The 21,259-nt window shown below is 44.2% G+C and overlaps 1 protein-coding gene and 1 non-coding gene across 5 annotated transcripts; one reads left to right on the top strand and one right to left on the bottom strand.

The window, feature by feature from the left end:
- Positions 1-277: 277 nt before the first annotated feature.
- On the bottom strand, positions 278-19,467 carry Tmem39b (transmembrane protein 39B). 4 transcript variants are annotated; one of them, XM_020163104.2, is made up of 9 exons: positions 19,082-19,467; positions 16,723-16,849; positions 16,005-16,224; positions 15,322-15,405; positions 14,847-15,001; positions 6,941-7,277; positions 5,767-5,954; positions 2,320-2,440; positions 278-743 (listed from the first exon to the last, which is right to left on the bottom strand). In XM_020163104.2, the coding sequence occupies exons 1-9, from the start codon at positions 19,083-19,085 to the stop codon at positions 501-503; spliced, it is 1,479 nt and encodes a 492-aa protein (XP_020018693.2). In that variant the 5' UTR covers positions 19,086-19,467; the 3' UTR covers positions 278-500. The 4 variants fall into 4 exon arrangements, with proteins under 4 accessions (XP_020018693.2, XP_073936795.1, XP_073936797.1 ...); XM_074080694.1 differs by lacking the exons at positions 16,723-16,849; positions 19,082-19,467 and adding an exon at positions 15,525-15,607 and having other exon boundaries at positions 16,005-16,021; XM_074080696.1 differs by lacking the exons at positions 16,005-16,224; positions 16,723-16,849; positions 19,082-19,467 and adding an exon at positions 15,563-15,965.
- On the top strand, positions 13,864-13,967 carry LOC141425213 (U6 spliceosomal RNA). The gene has a single exon (XR_012450301.1). It is a non-coding gene; the product is annotated as a U6 spliceosomal RNA (small nuclear RNA).
- Positions 19,468-21,259: the final 1,792 nt, after the last annotated feature.

A 21,259-nucleotide genomic window follows, 5' to 3' on the forward strand; every position in this document is an offset into this window, starting at 1 on the left:
TCCAATCTCCAGTTCATCTGCAGGAGTGTCAGCACACAACTCCTAAGGTTGTCATAAAAGTTAGATTTACAAGGCCTAAAATACACACCAAACAGCATCTGAATCAAAGTGAGCACTCAATTGGCAGCAGAATCCACAGTACCATGGCCTCTGGTGTCTCATTTCCTGTCCATTTGAGAAGGCAGAGCCCACCGAGGCTCCAGTAGCCACATGTGGAACATCCCAGCCCAGAATCCCAAATCTTTGGCTCTCTAACTGACAGGCAAGACAGGGAAAGAACCACAGGACACAGGCTTGTTGGGAGTATAAAAATAGGACTTTTTTCCTCTTATCACATCAATTATCAAAGAAAAAAACAGTACGTAACAAAAATACAAAGCTCTGGTGGATTTTTTTTGTCTGTTTTTTTTTTCTGTCCCCCACCCAACCATTCCCAATAGCCCCTTGCCAGGGAGCCCCTGGCTGAAGCTTGGATGCTGTCTCTGGGATCACCCCGGGGCTCAGGAGAACCGGTGGTCCAGATCCCTCTGGGGATTGGCAGAGTACGAGTAGGCTTTGCCCAATACCAGGCGGTCCCGCAGCAGCTTGAAGAAGGCATAGTAGTTGCTGAAGAGTATCAGGGCCAGTGAGATGGTCTGGTGCCACTTTTCAGAGGACATTAAAGAGTACAGTTGATAGACAATGACAGCACCCTCCAGCAGTAGCAGGATGTTGAGGATCCGCAGGGGTTTGCTGAAAAAGAACTACCCAGGAAAGGGTAGGTATGGATCAGAAGGTATGTTCCAGAAAACTGCCTCCTGGATGGGAGAAGGGGGGTTTGGGTAGGCCAGTGGAGGGGAAAAGCTCTTGTGGCCCATGCAGACTTGGGTGTGCACTTTGCCACCTTATATTTTTGCTTTCTGTATTCCTCCTAACAGAGGTGCTGCTTCCACATAGACTAATATACTGTTCAACTTCTACTTCTTTCAGAAAGCCTTTCTTCAGAGGTGTTGCCTGCTTTCAAACTTTTTCTGGCCTAAAATCAACTTTTTATATGTCATACTCTTGGGAATCACTGGGCCTGAACAAGTTAGAATCTCTTTTTTGCTATTTTCTTGCAATGGTGGGGATTGAACCCAGGGCCTTGCATATACAAGATAAATGCTGCTATACCACTGAGCTATACCCTGCACAATTTAGAATCTTATGGCATCGTCATGGAAAAAATTATTCATTTTGAGGTGCCGGAGATCAAAAGCATGGAAAATTACTATAAACTCTACAGCCTGAGTACCTGCTTATTCCTGGGTAGGATCCCTAGCTAGGCTGTAAACTTCCAGGGTGCATGGCAACACCTTACTCTTAACTGGTGTTTCAGAGCAAGGTAGAATGTAGGACTCAAAAAAATTTTTTTCTGCTAAGTTCAAACGAGGGCTCAATATCTATGGAATCTCAATTCTGCAGAGACCAAGTTAACTAACCTCAAGAGGTGCTTACAGAACAGGAGCAGAGGTGGCAGGAAACGGGAATTCAAGAGACCAAGATGCTAGGCTCAGCTCTGCACTGACAGACTACAAGAGTCTAGACAAGTCCTTTCCCTCTCTGGGCCTCAGATTTCTCAACTGCAAAATGAAGGCAACATCCCAGATCAGTAATTTCTCAAACTATAATCCTTAGAGCCACGAGTTTCACATGGTCTCTTAGGAGCTTCAGCAGAGCTGAGAGGGAAGTGAAGGGGAGTTTCAACCTCTCCAAATAGAGCAGTGCCATGAAACCCAAAAACTGGACTTTGGTCTCTGTGTTGAAAACAGGGATTCTGACAGTAAAATAAATAAAATGGAGACCAGTAGCCTACTTGATTTTGAGCAGCCCTTTTCCATAGTGCTGAGTCATGTGTCATTACCATTAGTTTCCATGTTTCCCAGAAAGGCACCCTTGAGTAAGTTAATCTCTTTAAGCCAATTTCAGTATCGTATCTGAAAATAGGGACAGCCTTGGTGTTTCTCTCACACACAATGGTGTGCCAGAAGTCCATAGCATAATACCTGGCACATAGCAAAGAATGATCATTATTTTCACTGACAAGAGCGCTTTCTTTTATTGTAGGATCTTCTTCCCTTCCATACAATGCTCTGAAAGATCCACTACTAAGTGAGCCACAGTTATGAAGTGATAACCTGCGTGGCTGTCCTCGTGCTGCTGTATGTGCTTTCCTTTGGGTTTGGAAAATACTGAAAATAGCTTTCTCTTGTTGTGATATCATCTTTCTCCCAGCTGATCCTCTCTGCCCCCTGCCTTCTAGATCAGGCCCCGCCCTCTTTTCCAGGAAAGGAGACTCACATGGAACCGGAAGTGGGAGACATCAGAGGGGATGGCCACGTTGTAGTGGCCCACTGCTTTGTAGACATTCTTGCTGTGCTTCACCAGCACACCCTGCGGCCACATGCATTCTTCAGTCCACCTGGAGGTACAGTCCAAAAGTACTTCTTATCCCCAACTCACCCACAAAAGGGCATACCAGATGTTTGGGCACAGGGTGACCACCAGGGTCCTACTACCATTTATATTGCTTAAAACACAGTGACTTTCTTTTCTGGGTTTCAGCTGCCTCTTCTGTACAATGGGCAAAGAACCATGAGAAATTCACTGCACTGGGAATCAGCAGGTCTAAGGCTGAGGAATTGTCAAGAAAACCCTTTTTCCTCTCTGGGTGCATTTGTTTCATCTGATATTACCTCTGGCATCTAATGGGTCTATCATACAGCAGCCTGGATGGTCTCCATAAAATTCCAGGCTGAGTCTGACCATGCTCTGCTTAAAATGCACTAAAGGCTTCCCAGCAACCCCCTGATTTGACATGGTCTCTGAGACCCTGTGTGGCTTCCCATGACTCCCACCACACAGCTCATGCTCTTCCAGTTCCTCCAGCACACTGCACTGCTCCTGTCCTGCATAAGCTGCCTTCTCCAACTAGACTGATCTTCCTGATGACTTATCCCTGGACAAGCTCATCATCTTTCAAAACCCAGGCCCTTCCTGAAAGCCTTTCTCAAACCCCCAGAGCTGAGCCTACTTTTACTGTTTCTGGAATCTCTTGCTACTGGTCCACGTTCCCTAGTGTTTGTCACTTATTTATTTACCTGTCTGTATCCTCACTAGATTGAGAACCCTTTAAGGAGGGGGGACAGTATCCAATTCAAGCCTGTGTCCTCACAGCATACCACAAAGCCTGGCACTGAGAGGCCAAATGGGATGGTGACATCAGTGAACTTTCTTCCAGTATCTTGTGAGATCTCCCATGAGACTGAGAACCACAGCCTACAAGCAGCTCCCTCCTAACTCACACTCCTGCCTTATTAGTTCATTTGCTTGAAAACTAGTTATTGTGTTGTATACAACCACAAGGATAAACCACACAGATAACATGCTGAATGAAAGAAGCTGAAGTATCTACTTATGGTTTCATTTATATTCATTTATATTAACTCCTAGAATAGGCAGAACTAATCTGTGGTGAAAGAAAGCAGAAGAGTGGTTGTTTTGAGAAGAGGAAGGTCACTGAGAAGGACCATGAGGAAATTTTCTACGAGGCTAGAAATGTCCGGTATCTTTATGGGGGCAGGTTACATGATATATATGCCTTTATCAAAACTAAAAGAATTGTATACTTTGCAATTTGTACATTTTACTCTATGTAAATTTTACTTGAAAAAAAGAGCTGGAGCCGGGCACTGGTGGCTCACGCCTGTAATCCTACCTACTCAGCAGGCAGAGATTAGGAGGATCATGGTTCAAAGCCAGCAAATAGTTCTTGAGATCCTATCTTGGAAAAAAACCCATCTCAAAAAAGGGTTGGCAGAGTGGCCTCAAGGTGTAGGCCCTGAGTTCAAACCCCAGTACAGCAAAAAAGAAAAAAAAAAAGCTGGAGGTGTGGCTCAAGTGGTAGAGCACTTGCTTAGCAAGCATGGGCCCTAAATTCAAACCCAAGTACCACCAAAAAAAAAAAAAATAATAATAATAATAATAAAACTGTATACAAAACCACAAAGAAATTGCAGTGTACCTGTTATAAGCCAGGCATTTTGGTGAGACAGAGGAGGCAGCTGAGTGCTAGATAGGTGAAAGCCCTGACCTTCAGAGCTTTTAGTCCTGGAATGGCAGTCAGGAAGCTAAGTTAACACAGCAGAAAGCATCAAGTATAGTGAATATGGTATTATGGGGCACTGAAGAGAGGCCCCTCATAGGGGATGGTATTAAACCCACTCTGGGTGGTCAGGAAAGTACTCCTAGAGGCAGCAGAGTGCTAAAAGAGGGTAAGTGTTAGCCAAGAAAAGGAGGCAAGAAAGGGCATCCAACCAAAAGACATATCATGGTAAAAATTTGGATGCAGATTGTATAAAACATGTGAGGACCCAAAGAGGTTTGTTGTGGCTAGGGCAGAGTATGAGCTGGGACACAGGAAGAGACGAGGCAGAAAAGGCTGGCAGGACTTAGTTCGTGGATGGGAAACCATGCAAAGGAACCTGGATCTTATCTGAAGACTTCAGTGAGCCACAGGCAAGCAGGTTACTCCTCATATTCAGCAACGTTCTTTCTACTCCCCACTCCCTTCAGAAACTGAGGCTAAGTCTATAGCCATACCACCCAAACGTGTCCAATCTCATCTGATCTTGGAAGCTAAGCAGGGTCAGGCCTGGTTAGTACTTGGATGGGGGAAACTGAGGCTAAGCCAAGCCCCTTTTTGGCCCATTCAGCAATGCCAGTCATTTGCAGAGCATGAAAGGGACCCTGATTGGCATGGAGGGCCAACACAGGAGGCGAAGCTTCTGTGGCTTCCTATTGCGTTTTTGTTCCTTGGTGGACATTATCTCTATAAACCTGACATAGTGACCTCCTCTTTGCCAGGTCTTGTCCTGGCCCAAGACTCAAATGTGATTCAGAGGCGGTCCTGGCCTTAAGGAGCTTCCAGTCTAATGGGGGAATGCAAGGAAAATTAGTATAACCTGTGCCAAAAAGTACTTTGATAAAGGGCTGCAGAAATATTAGACACTAATGAAGAATGATTCAGGCTAAAGGAAGGATAGCACAGGATCTCAGGGCTCCTGAGCACAGTGACATCTGCCTCTGCCCTGGTATAGTGCTAAACTACAGCCAGGACACTTTTGCCTCACTCATCCTAACTATTTGTGTACATGGGTATCTGCCTCACCAGTCTGTGAACTTGTTAAGGATCTCATCTATCATTTCTTCCCTGTGGCCCTCCTTCCCTAACCAGGATATACTATCAGCTAACAGAGCACCATATTCTGTCACAAAGTGGTATTTCTGAAGCACACCTTGGGATGGTATGCTTCCCTATAGGTAAAAGTGCCAGTTCCTTTGTCTGATATATAGCACCAGGCCTGGTATGGATTAAACAGAAGTAAATATCTACTGAAAGAGCAGGTAACCTAATGATTGAGTGTATGAGTGAGCAGGTGACAGAGGAATAAAGCAGTGAATGAATAAATAAATGCATGCATGAGCAAATCGGTCAATGAGTGAATAAATACATGAGTCAGTGAATGAGGGAGTCAATGAGTCCATGTATTACCACCTTTCTTCCTCCTATCTCCAATTTACTGCAAGCTAACTCAAGGACAGAGAACAGGTCTGTCTTGGGCCCCATCACATCCTACTCTGGATGCAAGCTCCCGTAGCTATTCAGTAGCTGGATGAATGAGTTAATGAGAAAGAGGGCAAAGAAGGGCAGAGGTTGGTTGGGCAAATCAGGGTAGGGCAACTCACGGGTGCTGCAGCACGTTGGAGCACAGAGCTGGGTCCACCTTCTGCCAACAGCCCAGATGGGCAGCGGCCTTGTGCAGTAGGTCGCAGTAGCTGGCAGGCAGCAGATGCTGCATGAGAATCACTGAGGTGCTGATGGACACCAGTAGGAAGAGTTCACAGGACCAACGCTTGTCATAGTAATGTGTGTTCTGGGGACAGCAGGAAGTGGGTCAGGCTTGGGATGCCCATAATGGCCTCATTCCCTGATCTACCCACTTCACAAGTTAGGACAGTTCTGGGGAGACCTCAAGATAGTCTGAAACCAAGACTCAAACACCCAACAAAGGCAGCTTAGATCCTGTGCCCATCAGTCAATTTCCTACAAAGAAAATTTTCTTTCTCTTAGCCAGAGCAGGCCCTGGAATCCAAGAGACGTGGATTCCAATCTTGACCTGGGTGCATATTAACCATGTGACAAGTCATTTAACTTGTCTGTGCTTTAGTTTCATCTGTTAAATGAGGATAAGAGGAACTATCAACCACCTCCGAGAGACATTACGAGAATTATAATACACATGAAAGTTCCTGGAATGTTGTACGCGCTCAACAGACATTAGTCCTCTCAACCTTAAATCTTTAGGTAAAGTGCATCCTGGGATAATGTTTTGAGTCTACTACAGCTGAGGTACCTTCCCAGGAGGCTACTTTAAGTAAGACAGAGTGAGTACAAGCTTTTGAAGTCTTTCAGATCTGGATAACTCCTGGCTTCCCGACTTAATGCAAAGCAGGACACTGTCACATGCTGGACACTGACTTAGTGTCAAAACAGCCACTGAAATAAAAAAGTTATTGTTCTTTATTATCAAGTATTATGAGTAACAACACCATGTCTCCCTATTGACTGGGTGACCTTGGGCAGGTCAGTTCCTTTTGGGGAGCCTTGTTCTCTGCACTCTAAAATGGAGACAGTAGTTACTTCAGGTCTTCGAAGCACAAATAAGAAATCCCATCAAAAACAGCAGTTATTGGGCTGGTAGAATGGCTCAAGTCGTAGAGTGCCTGCCTAGCAAGTGTAAGGCCTAGAGTTCAAACCCCAGTACTGCCCAAAAAGCCAGCAGTTATTTATGCAAACAAGAGGGCAGGCAGTAAGGTAAGGTCCTAACCAGACCCTCTCTCCTTGCACTGAACTACATACCTTCACAAACCAGACAGGCACAAAGGCCACATAATAGGCACTCAGCATGGAGCTGACCAACACTTCCTTCATCCGCCAATTGAAGTCCATCTTAAGGAACTCCACCTCACTACGAATGAGGCTGGGTGACAGGCAACAGGCATGGGTGGGCATGGCTTCTGGGCCATACAGCTGTCGAGTGTGCTGCTTCCATGTCTCCCGAAGTGTCAGCAAGTAATCCCGACTCCTTGCCAGGCCGCTGACAGCATCCCGGGGCCCCATGGAGGCCATGTGATTAAAGAGGTTTGTCTTGCGAAGATCACAGTTCAGCTGCAGAAACGGAATGTACATCCCAAACCTGCTGGGGAAGACAGTGATGAGGGCAGGTCTGCCCATGGGCCAGGATCCCAGTGCTCAGCCCTAGAGGAGACTCTGTTTTCCCCTCTGGGCCTTCACCCTCCTGGATGCTGAGAGTAGAATTTACCCATCTTCCCAGACATCCAGCCTTCCATCCAATGGCCAGTCATTCAATACATGTCTTAGTACTGAGTGCATGCTGAATACTGAAAATACAGTAGGGAGCCCTGCCCCAACAGCCTAGTGATATAATTTGACACCCCCACATTCACTGGACAGAATCTATGTTCTAGGCACTGTACTCCTTTATATGCATTCTCTTCTTTCTTTCTTCTAAGAACAATATCCATTAGGTACTGTTATTTTGCCCCCTTTTCAGTGAAGGAAGCTGTGCAGTGCAGTGTAGTAAATTCTCAAAGGAAGAAACAGAGCCAGGGCTCAAGCAATTCTGTCTGGGCTTCAGACAGATCAAGCCCAGATCAAGACAGATCAAGACAGATATTTAAAACAAAACAAAACAAAAAACACTACCAGTAATTAGTTAATTTAAAGAACTGACAGTGCACAAAAAAGAGGCAAAAGTTGTATAATTGGATGCATACATGAGAGGCAGCCTTTAAGTTTGTAGAAGATGGCAGCTCAGGAACAAATAATTATTTTGAGCTTATTATGTGCCAGGCACTCAAATGGACCCTTGAAACAGTGCAAATCACTGGGCACTGGTGGTTCATGCCTGTAATCCTAGCTATTGGGGAGGCTAAAATCAGAAGGATTATAGTTTGAGGCCAGCCCAGGCAAATAGTTCACAAGGCTCATCTCCAAAATAACTAAAGCAAAATCAACTGGAGGTGTGGCACAAGCAGTAGAGTGCTTCTTCTGCAAGCATAAAGCCCTGAGTTTAAACCCCAGTTCTACCAAAAAAGAAAAAAAAAACAGTGCAAGTCCCCCCACCCTCAAGCAGCATCCTTCATGCAGGGATAGGACTAATTAGTTAGGGTATTTTGAATATGTGGTTGGTGCCATATGAAGAGAAAACAAGATGGACCCATAGCCAGAAAGAATAGTTAGCCTATATTCTGTATCTGTGAATTCTGCATCTGCAAGTTTGACCAACCATGGATTAAAAACATCATGAAAAGAAAGTTACATTGTTGCTGATATGTACTATATAGTTAGGCTTAGTTATTTATATTTTTTTGGCAGTACTGGGGTGCTGGTGGCTCACGCCTGTAATCCTAGCTACTCAGGAGGCAGAGATCAGGATTTCAGTTTGAGCCAGCCCAAGGAAATAGTTCTTGAGAAAGAAAAAGAGAAAGAGAAAAAGAAAAGAAAAGCCTTGTCAGGAGCCAGTGGTTCACACACCTGTAATCCTAGCTACTCTGGAGGCAGAGATCAATAGGATCTCAGTTTGAAGCCAGCCTGGGCAAATAGTTTTCGAGACCCTATTTCGAAAATACCCTTCACAAAAAAAGGCTGGTGGACTGGCTCAAGATGTAGACCCTGATTTCAAACCCCACTACCACAAAAAAAAAAAAAAAAAGCCTCTTTTGGATCAAAGAGACCTGAATTAAAATCCCAGCACTTATGAAATCTGTGATTTAGGACAAGTTACTTAACTTCTACAAGCCTCAGTTTCCTTTGCTTGTATTGAGTCTCTTTTCTTGGGTAGGCATTAAACTAGTGTTTTTACAAGTTCTTGCATATTGCCTGGGTAAGAATAGAAGATCAATATAATTTTGTTTAGAGAAGAAAGTTGCCTGTGATTCTGTGAGGACATGAAAGAGGGCTGAAATGGAATCTCCAGATACTCTTCAGGATACCTGTGCAAATGAAGGGAAACATACATGAGACTAGGAGGGACTTAGATTCAATCTTACAGGAAAGTACTTAAGAAGCTCCATGGCTTTGCCTCTAAGAAGGAATGCAGACAGCTTCTGTGATCAATTACATTATTTGGTGACAGTAAGTGATTGCTCTGACAGATCGGAAGTTAGAAGCATCTTCATATGCAAGATGGCAGATTCCTTTCCATCCAATACATTACAGTATAAAAGTAGAAAATAAATCTATATTAGCAAAAAAAAAAAAAAAAGTGAGTGGAGTCAACAGTACACAAATGATTGTGACAAATTTAGAAAGTAGATGGAGATATTGACAGATGAAAAGAAAGCCATCATCTAGAGCAGAGCTTTCCAACAGAAATATGAGAGAAACACAGGTAATTAAAAAATTTCTAGTAGCCACATTAAGAGATTATTATTTTTAATATTTTATTTTACGTTATCCAGTACATGGAAAATATTATTTCAACATATAATGAAATTTACTAATTAGATATTTTACTTTACTTGCAGTACATTTTCAGAATCTGGGCACTTCGTACTTAGATAGCACATTGCAATTCGGAGTACCCTATTTAAGTGCTCAGTAACCACAGGCAGTGGTCCAGAATATGTTATGAGATGCCTTAGGGGTGGGAGCAATCTTCCCAGAGTGACTCATGAGAGATTCTGGCTTGAAATGCACACATTTGTCATAGTGTAAAAGTGAGAAGCAAGGCTGAACAGGATTAAAGAAAGATCCATATTTATTTATAAGAGTCAGTACTTTTATTCCCCCATTCACCTCACACAATCCATCCTGAAGGACTCTTCATAAAAGGAATGGAATATTCTGGGTGAGAAGAATGAGGTCTGAAATGGGAGCATCTCCAAACAATATCCCTACCCCCACTTTCTGACCTATGGGGTCAACAGCCTGATAACTGGCACCTCACGCAAAGCCTGCCAGTATGCCCAGGCCACGTACTTACAACTCCCAGTCAAACCTACCCCCCGAAACAATGGCAGAGGGAAAACACACTCTTGTTACTCAGTCTTTCATTCTTAAATATAAGTAAATAACCAAAGAAACCACCTATATGTGGAAAACTATCAGCATGAAACAGAAAAATTGATCCCCTATGGAAAGATAAATTGAGGGAACAAAAGAGATTTTTAAAATAAGAACAGGATGCTATGAGGAAAAAAACATTTACTAATGACATGTTTTACTTGCACAAGACAGAGGCCTTAGAGCTGAAAAGTATGAAAAGTGGTTATGATGGTGCACACCTGCAACCCCAGCACTTCAGAGGCTGAGGCAGGAGGATTTCAAGTTGAAGGCCAGCCTGAGTTACATACCCAGACACTCCCAAAAAACAAAACAAAACAAAACCTAATCCATTAAACAACAACAACAAAAGCAAGACTGCTCAAAAAAAATTTCAATAAAAAAGTTGCCAGACTGCTAATGGGCATGAATCAAGAGCCTGCCTAGCAAGCATGAAGCCCTGAGTTCAAAGCCTTCCCCTCCAAAAAAACAGTGGCAAAGTTGAAGAAATCTCTCTGAAGACAGGAAAAAATGGAGTGAGAAGAAGAGAAAGGAAGGAAAGGGAAAGACAGAAAAAAGGAAAATATAAGGGAAAAAATAAGGAAAACAGATGATCAACCTATGAGGTCTCCCATCTAATGAACAGAAGTTCCAGAGAGAACAGGAAGAAAATGGAGAGAAAGATGGTATAAAAGAAATAATAGAAGAAAATTCCCTGAGCTGAAGAAGTACCCAAATCTCCAGGTTAAAGAAGTCCTAGAATACTGATAGGCTAAATGACAAAAGTTTTACACTAGACACATCCTTGTGAAACCTGAAATAATCAAAAGAGAAACAGACTATTTTGAAAAGCTTTTAGGAAAAAAAAAAAAAAGAAAGAAAGAAAACCAAGTCACCAACAAAGGAACTGGAATCAAACTTCTCACTAACAACACTGGATTTTTGAGACAATTGAAGAATATCTTCAAAACTGGGAAAATATGAATTTGAACTTAGAAATCTACATTCAGTTGAACCATCAAGTATAAAAGCAGAATAAAGACATTTTTAGACATGCAAGGACTCAAAATGCCTCCCAAATATCCACTGTTAAGGAAATTATCTGATAATGCATGCCAACAAAATAAGGAAGAAAACCAAGAAAGAGGAAGACATGAGATCCAGGAAATAGGGATCCAACCCCAGAGGCTAGTGAAGGGAATTCCCAGGCTGAGAGCTGTACGTCAGGTCTAAAGAACAATGACTCCAGACTGAAGCAGGAGGATGGAGGCCTCCAGGAGGAATGTCTTTGCGGGGACAAGGGGGGAGAAATGGACTCTAGGCAACAGGTAGCGTGTTTGAAAGGCTGTATAAACTTGAGGATATGTTGAAGGCCCATCAATATTTTGTCAACAAGAAAAAAGAAAGGTAATGAGAACTTCAAGAAAAATAAAAAGCTATATAATAAAATTACAATCTAAATATGAAGCAAACTAAAATATGACATGATTTTAAGCAGTTGATGGAATATAAGAAAGAAAAACCATTTGATTTTGATACTAGGAACATCTTTTTCAAGAGGCCCAAGAACGTAACTCCATAACTACAAAGAAGGAATGTCATTTATGTACATGGATGATATTTTCATAAATGTAGTTATATTAGGGCTACTTACTGGTGTTTAATTTTTAGAATTAGCCTTAGATGAAAAATGTAAACAGTTATATAGAATGTGAATATGACCTTGACAATATAAAAACACGAGTACAGCTGCCAGGAAGTAAGAGGAGGAAATGTGGAGGTAGAGATTAAGTTGCTAATATTCTTTCTTTTTTTTTTTGGCTGTACTGGGGTTTGAACTTAGGGCCACATGTTTATTAGGCAGGCGCTCTGCCACTTGAGCCCCACCAGCCCTTTTCTGTGTTAGGTATTTTCAAGATAGGGTCTCTCAAACTATTTGCCCAGGCTGGCAAATCAGTGATCCTCCTGATCTCTGTCTCCCAAGAAGCTAGGATTATAGACGTGAGCCCTGGCATAAAAGTGATTCAAAACACTATTGTTGATGGAATAAAAATATTTTTTGTGTGATGTTTGAGATGGAGCTCAGGGTCTTGCAGATGCTAGGCAAGTACTCTACCACTGAGCTACATCCTTAACCCTTAGGATTCTTTTATTATTGACAAAGACAACTGATAGAAAACTAAAAAATATTAACAGCTATTAAATACTGTGGACGGCATTTGTAGAGGGTGAACTAAATTATCAAGTGTCATTATAAGGGAATCAATGTGCTTGCACATGTGTTGTGTGTGGTATGCCTGTATATGCACTGAACATTTACCCAGGATCTACAGGAAACCAGAAACACTTGTGACTACCTCTTGGAAGGGAAACTGGATACCTGGGAAGCAGCAGTCAAGGGGAGTCTTTTTCACTCTATCCTCTTAAACTTTTTGAAATTTAATTATGTAAATTTACTAATTATATGAACTAAATTTTTTGGTGGTACTAGGGTTTGAACTTAGGGCCTTGCCATGCCTCCTACTAAATAAAACTTAAATAAAATTAAATAAAATTTGTTTAATAAACAAAAAGCATCATGATGGAGGTTGGGTTCACAGAAGGAGATGGTGGAAGTGGAGGAGAAAAAAAAAAAAAAAAGGAGGTAACTAAAGAAATACTTAAACTAGAAAATGAAAGAGATTGCTCTTGAAGAGTGAGAACCAAAAGTCTGGAAGGTAGAATTGAAGGCTACTGCCTTTTATTATAAGCTTTTTAGCACTAGATTTGATTGTTTTATGATGCATTTTGTTGATGAAATTTTAAGAAACATAAAGCAAAATATGGACATAGGTGATGTCTGTATCCAAGGAGAACAGATTCACAAGTAGTAACCATAAAGTATCAAATCAACTATTGACAGTTTTAAGCAGTACAACACTTTTGAAGTGCAATTTGTTAATATCCATAACAAATATAAATAGACATATCTTTTACAGTGATTCTAGTTCTGGGAATCTAATGTGCAATAATATTGTAGAAGTGTACAAAGATGTATGTTTCTCATTATAAATAAAGAAAAGCTAGGAACAACTTAAAAGTCTGCCAATAGAAGACAAATAGATCAAATTGTAAAAATTCTATGCAGTGGAACAGTATAAGTCCAATCCTGTATGTATTGCTATGGAAATATATCCAAATTATATGATTATGTAAGAAATATACTAAATTATATAACATCACACATTATTAAATTGTCTTTTTTTTTTTTTGTGGCAGTACTGGGACTTGAAGTAAGATCCTCATACTTGCTATGCAGGCACTCTACTACTTGAGCCATTCTACCAGTCCAAATTATTTTAAAAATCTGTGGTTGAAGGTGTGGTTCAAGTGGTAGACTACCTGCATTGCAAGCACTTAAACCCTAAGTTCAAACCCCAGGACTGCAAAAAAAAAAAAAAAAAAAAAGTCTATGTGTATGTACTTGCATAGAAAAAACTTGGAATATGCTGCAAATGATGAGTGGACTTCTGGGGATTGAGTTTATGTGGGGCTTTTCATTTTCTATTTTAAAGGTTCTGGGACTTGTGGCGTGACTCAAGTGATAGAGCACTTACCTGACAAGTGCAAGACCCTGAGTTCAATCCCCAGTACAATGAAAAGAGAAAAGCTTCTGTACAGTTTTATGTTTTTATAAGACCCATGTCACTCATACAATTAAAAACTAGATGTAAACTGTGCTCACTTCAGCAGCACATATACTAAAATTGGAATGATACAGAGATTAGTATAGCCTTTGTGCAAGGATGACATGCAAATTCATGAAGTGTTTCATTTGAAAAAAAGGGCTGGTAAAGTGGCTCAAGTGTTAGAGCACCTGCCTAGCAAGCATGAGGTCCCAAGTTCAAAACCCCAGAATCACAAAAAAAAAAAAAAAGAAAGAAAATAGATATAATTGTGATGGAATTCCTATGCCAGAACTTTCTTAGTCATGCAGAGTAGAGGGGAGGACTACCTTGCTCTAACGCTTCCTAGGAACTTAGGTTTGCCCAACTTGAGAAAGTTCATTAACCAGAAAGGCCATGGTTGGGGAAATGACTGTAATGCTGAGGCAACCAGGAGCCTGCCTCAGGCAGTCAAATCAGACAGTTCGCTCAAGCCCTCCTTGATTCTAGGCCAGAAACGGGCAGTCCTGGGATCTTCCCAGACACTCTCTCCATTGTCAACAATCTAGGTTCTGTTAAATAGAAGGAGTGAGTGAGTTAACAAACAGCAAGACACACATACACAGGTGTGTTTCATGCACAGACACCTAGAGAATGCAAACATGCAGGTGCTTGCCAGCACACAGACTAGGGGAGGCACCAGAGATTACACAAACACTTAGATACACACACAAAGAAAGAAAGAGAAAGGAACCAGAGAGAGAGAAAAGGAAGACAGAGGGAGACAAAGCTCATGCATTTCCCTTTGGGAACATCCCTTTGGCACAAACTGAGTCCCATTCTAAACTCCATCCAGTGGGAGCTTTAGTAAATTATGCTGCCTCAGATTCTTATACAAAAGAAACTAATCATCCTGATCTCAGGGGATGTCATCAGACCATGTGAGAGGTTATTATAATAGCTGCCAGCCCGGGGTGCCTGATAACCCAGCCACATCAAGGGAAGAGGTTAGAGGCCAGTGCTAGGCAGTGAGGGGTAAAGCGAGGGGTACTCACGGATAGCAGAGGAACAGGAGGTTCAGGAAGGAGTAGGTCCTGAAGAGGTGGATGAGGGATCGGCACAGACTCCAGCCTGTTGCCGTGAGAACGGTGAAGCGGGTGAGGAACAGCAGGATGGAGCGAAAGAGGGAAACTTTCCCCCTCTGAGAAGCCTGGGTCAGGATGAGATAGGATGGAATAGGGCCTTGGATGGAGGCCACAGGAGCTATCCCCAAATCCCACCCAGCATGACCTGTGATCCCACCCAGGGAAAGTTGTGCAGCAGGCTGGGCAGAACTTGGCAAGGTGAATCCTTCTCTTTGATGCCCAGTAAATTCTGAGAGCAAATGGGACGTGACTAATATTCTTCAAACAAGTCCAAAGGGAGCCCCAAAGAAATGCCTCAGGGTTAAAGGGTTGGGTGTGTCTCCTTGGCACTCCCAGGGGGAAAAGGGAGTCCCAAAGACTCTGGCATCCTCTAGGACCCAATCACCTCCTTCACGATGGACCCAATGAAGCGGCGGCCCAGAACAATGGTGGTCACCATCAGCAAGTTGAAGTCGATCAGGTGGAAGTTCTGTCAGGGGGCAGAGGCCTGGGGGTCACGTGGGCCCCTTGTCCATACATGGGCTTTTCTCATACCCACCACCTCCCTCTGCCCAGTCCTTTCCACAGAGACTGTCCCCATTCTCTGACCTTCATTGGCCTCCAGCTGAGTCAGGCCAGGAAATTACCTAGAGGAGTAGAACAGGACCCAGAGAAGGGAAGTGGGACAGTCCCTGGGAATAAGAGAATGGTGTGTGAGCCCTCTCGCTCTCCATATCCATGCCCTGTCCCTATACCTCTTCTTCTGCCCAGGGCTCTTTCTATCCTGTGAACCCCTGTGTTCCTGTGGCTCATCTCCTGGACAGGACTTAAGACTCTGAGCTCCTTGAGGCAAAGTCTGTGCCAGATTCCACTCTGCTACTCTTACAATGCCAGTGTGGTCCTGAGCACACTAGGAGTGTTAAAGAGTCATCAGTTTCCTGTTCCTTTACGCCCACCATGCCCAGCATGGGGCCACATGACCAGTGGTGCTTGGTAGGCTATGCTAAACTGAAACCAAGAAACACACACACACACACACACACACACACACACACACACACACAGAGCTGGCCCTGGCTGAGCACTTACCAGGGAGGTGTGGGAGGGTGGGTGGGAGGGTGGATACCACCACACTGTCTTGTAGATGTTGATGTAGTGTACAAAGAGGGCTATGAGCTGGCAGAAGAAGAGCTGCAACTCAAACAGAATGCTGGCCTGGACTGGGAGCTCAGGAATCTTGCAGTGCTGCAGAGGCACAACTGTCTGGGTGGCCAGTGGAGGGCTTGAGAGGCCTGTCCCAGAACTGCTCCTGGGGGTGGAAAGGGAGTAACATCAGAAGCCAATCAGAGAACCTTAACAAGACTGTGGAGTTTGTGGGGTTAGATCACAAAAGCAGTTCACAACAAGGATGAAGTTGTCCTAATCTTGCCTGGCAGGTAAAGGAGCTAACAAAGTCTTTTCTTTCCCTAATTTCATTCAGGTTTTCCACCATCTCCCAGGAAGGAGTTATTAGGTCTATTTTACAGATGAGGAAAAGGAAGCCCACTCAAAGAAGGCAATTTGTCCAAACCACCTGCCAATCAGGAGCAGAAATGTAATTGTAATCAAGGCCTTTAGGCTTATTCTACCATGTCCCACTGTTATCTGTCCAAGTGACCATGCTTGATTGAGCTCCCTCTGGACCTTTTCTGCTACTCACTCCCCTTTTAGCCCTCACCTAGCATCTAGGACATCATAGCCTAGAGTCCAGTCTGGAGATCCTGGCCTATGCTGGCACAGTGCAAGGTGAGAGGCAGAGGTAGCTTACCTGGTACGGGAACGGACACTGGTCACTGATGCACTGGAAGTGTGGCTTCCACCGGAACTCCCTGAGGATCCTGGCTCACAGAGTGGATTTCGACAGTAAGATGTCCTGTTGGGACCTCTTCGTCCTCCTGTAGGGCTCAACATAAAGTAGATGCTCAAGGAAGAGGGCATACAAGGATATCAGCAATGACACTAGCTAACAGTTACCTGATAATCCTTATGGGGACCTATGTTGTGGCCCTTGCCTACCTCTTCAGCCTCATCTCCTACCATTTTCTGCCTCACCTCCCACTCCACCCCATGCTCCAGCTACCTTGGCCTTTCTTTCCTTAGCAAGCCAAGCTTATTATCACCTCTTGCATTTGCTGTATCCTCTGTCTGGAGAGCCCTTCTCTGGCTGACATATTTATCATTTTATTTTCTTCTTTTTAAAATTTCTATCTATTTACATTTTGTGTGTGTGTGTGTGTTACTGCAAATTGAACTTAGGACCTACTTGAGCCAAGCCCATGGTACTTTTTCTTTTAGTTTGTTTTTCAGATAGGGTCATGCATTTTTGCCTGGCCTTGGACCATGGTCCTCCTATCTCTGCCTCCTGGGTAACTGGGATTAAAGATGTGTGCCACCATACCCAGCTCTTTTACATTTTTTTTTTTTTTTGCAGTTTGGGGTATCAAACCAGGACCTTATGAATGCTAAGCATGTGCGGTACACTAAGCTACACCATCAGCCCTTACTGCCACTTTTGAAGGAGATGCCCCATCATTCACTATCCTATTTGTATTTTTTTTCACAGTTTGCTCTTTGAAATTATCATATTAATTTCTGAACATGTTTATTATCTATCTTTCCTACTAAAATGGAAGGCCAGTTAAGTCAATAACTTATCTGTTTTTTTGTTTTGTTTTTTGTACTGGGTGTGAACTCAGGGCCTACACCTTGAGCCACTCCACCAGCCCTTTTCTGTGATGTTCTTTTTTTCAAGACAGGGTCTCTCTCACAAGCTATTTGCCCGAGCTAGCTTCAAACCTCAATCCTCCTGATCTCTGCCTCCTGAGTAGCTAGGATTACAGGCCTGAGCCACTACTGCCCAGAAACCTTATGTTTCTGTTTTTAAATGACAGCGTCTTGCTATGTAGCTCAGGCTGGCCTCAAACTCAACAACCCTCTTGCCTCAGCCTCCCAAGTACTGGGATTACAGGCATGTATCACCACACCAAGTCCTTATCTGTCTTTTTCCCTGATGTTTTTCCTATCCCAACCAAAATGCCCAGTAAGTATAAGTTGATGAGTGAATGAGCTCAGCAAGATAGGACTTTTGGATTAGGAAACGGAGCTCTCACTGCATCAGAGGCAGTGTAAGGGTCTGAGTTCTGAGCTCTCAGCTCTGGTTTGCATGGGGCCCCATGTGGATACAGGTTTCTCATGACCCTGGTGTCTCATGACCAAAGGCCTGAGTTCAGGGATAGGGATAAGCTGTAGTTGTGGACCCAAACCTCGGATTTACAACCTATATCCCTAGGTTTAGCAGTCCAGCTCAAGATTAAAGGTACCATCCTGCACAAAGCACTTAATCGAAGTTATAACTTGCCCACACTCATGACAACAGCAGCCTCCACTCACATACAGCCCATGCCTCCTCAGCTCACAAGGTTCTCCCACATCTCCAAAAAGTGCTCATTCAGGAGCTTTGCCCTCAACAAACCCCCAGACCAGAAGCTCTGTTCGTATGCTGTTAGACTTGGCTTGGAAAACCTCACACAAACTTTCTCAGCTCAAAAGCTCTGCCCACACCCACTCTCTTGAAGCTCTGCACCTACATAAGAGCCCCTCAGCCCAGAAGCCCCGCCTACACACAACTGTCATCGCAGAAAACCCGCGCACACACCCAGAAAAGTCCCCAAAGCCCAAAAGCCCTGCTCAAAAGAATGGGTTCCCTTGGTCTGGAGGAAGGTCTCCTTCTCACCTCCAGTATAATCCCATACAACCTCAGAAAGTTTGCCCCCGCACCGGCGCCTGCAGTCCAGAAGCTCCTCCCTTAGCGTGAAGCCATGCCCATCAGCGAGTTTCGCCCCCATTTCTAGCAGGACCAGTGGGTCCTCACCAAAACCGAAGCCCCCACAAACACTCCACATTGCGGAAGCCCCGCCCACCACCCAATGTCCCTCTCCCTCCTCCCCACAACAGATGTCCCACCCCGCTAAACTACAGGAGGGGGCGGGGTCCCGCCTGCGCCCGCATCCCCTCCCCCTCCCCTTTCCCTCTGCGGACCCAGTCCGCGTGGAGCCGCGATAAGCAGCTCCGCACCCTGGGCCCCGCGTCCGCTGGTTCCCGGGAGGAGCCCGGTACGCATTGCTCACCCATCTCCTTCTCCCGGCGCTCTCCGCTTCGCCGCCGCAGCTCCTGCGGGCAATATGTCGGAGGCGACGGCGGCCGGGAGAGGACTAACAGCCGCAGCCCAGGCTCCGGGTATCCGTCGCGCGCGCTCGCCGGCCTCGCCGCGAAATTTGCATACAAGGAGCCGGGAGCGCGCTTCTTAAAGGGGCCACCCAGATAAAGGCGGTGCCTGAGCGCTCTTTGTCTCGCGGGCCTCCACGCCCTTGCCGCAGCAGCTGCTGAAGAGACCCGAGAGGTAGGCGGACCCGACCTCCTGTTCTTCCCGTGCGTGCGAACCTTCTCCCAGCATCTCAGGCTCGGGGGAGAGGCCGGAACCTGCTGGAGGGATGATCTGTATCCGTTTATCTGCAGCCCTCACGCACGTCCAACTCAATGCATCCCCGGGTTTTCATCTTTCCCTTGGGCTTTCTAGTACTTTGGTCCACCTCAGTCAAATCCTGGGAGTCACTTCCCCTTTTCCTCAGCCCCCATATCCAATCTTTGACTTAGTCTTGCTGACCCAAAGTTCTAAGTATTTCTCATATTTGACTTTCACTATCTTAGTTCAGATCTTGATTCTGATATTTCTGAGTTTTGACATCCTGTTTCTTAGGGGTGGGGGTATGAATCAAAGTGATAGAGTCAAACCTCAGTAACACACACACACACCCCCCCCATTTCTTGGGTCTTAGTAACATTCACCCGTAAGTCTTGGTGAGAATTAAATGAGATAATGTATGTAAAACTATTTTAATCAATGTGGCCATCATTGTTATGTTTTGCAAGCACCCAACTCAGGAAGCAGTCTTTTTTTTGGGGGGGTACATAGGTAACGGGGTTTGAACTCAGGGCCTCATGCTTGCTAGACAAGCACTCTTATCACTTGAGCCACTCTGCCAGCCCTCAAACAGGATTCTATAAATGAGCACTACTATTGTCAGCATTTCTTTCCTCACAAAACTTATAAGCAACTTTAATCACCTGTGGCTCCATTGCTTCATACAGTGCTTGGTGCATAGTAGACATCAATATTAATTGAGTGAGTTACATAATTAACAGATATGTACAGAGCTTACAGTCAGGTGGGAGGAGATAGATATAACAAAATTTAGAACAGAATGGTGTGGAAGAAAAACAGGAAAGGAGGGTTGGGGTTGCAATTTTAAATAGGGTGGGCAGAGTAGGCTTCACTGAGAATGAGTCAGTCACACAGATATCTAGAGAGTGGGATTCCAGGGAAAGTGTCAGTGCAAGGGCCCTCAGGCACAAGTGTGTCTGGTGTGTTTGAGGAATAACAAAGAAGCGGGCATGGTAGCACATGCTGGTAATTAGGGAACTGAAGAGAATGAGGCAGGAGGATTGGCTAGTCTGGGCTACACCTTCAGGAACAGTAACAAGGAGGCCAGTATGGCTTAGGTGGAGCAGACATGAGATGAAAACAGAAGGGATGGTTCATGTAGAGTTCTGTGGCTTTTACTATTAATGAGACAGGGGACACTGAGGCTTTGAACTTTCCTCTGCCCAGTGTTGGGGATCAAATGTAGGGCTGGAAGCAGGAAAATGAGACAGGAAGCCATGGCCATGGTCTGGGTAAAACATGGTTGGATTCTGGATTTAAAGGTAAAGTCAACAGGATTTGTTAACAGTATCAGAGAGTATGAAAGACAGAATAGTGTCCAAGCCTGGACAAATGGAAATCTGGAGTCCAATTCAACATAAATGTGCTCTTGTCACTCTGGAGACGTAACTCAGTGGTGGAGCACTTTCATAGCATATTTGAGGTACTGGGTTCAATCCCCAACAACACACACATTCTCTCTCTCTGGCTTCCAGTCAGGAGGGATGTAAACAGAGTAGATTCTAGGAGTGAGCTTTTTTTCAGTCAATAAGATTCTGATAGTACTGGAGTCTTTAGAGAATGCTGAATTTGAAATGTATCTTCTCAACCCCCAGTCTAACACTATCCAGTATGTATTAATTCAGTTGAACCAAGGTAGTGGCAAACCAGCTCTTGAAAGAAAAACTGAGCAGGAAGAAACCTGGGAAGAAATTTATTTATTTATGGCAGTACTGGGGGTTTGAACTCAGGGCCTCAGGCTTGCTAGGAAGGCACTCTTACCTCTTGAGCCACTTTACCAGCTCTATTTGGTGTTCGGTATTTT

Source organism: Castor canadensis, chromosome 7, assembly GCF_047511655.1.
Source record: "Castor canadensis chromosome 7, mCasCan1.hap1v2, whole genome shotgun sequence".
Taxonomy (NCBI): Eukaryota; Metazoa; Chordata; class Mammalia; order Rodentia; family Castoridae; genus Castor; species Castor canadensis.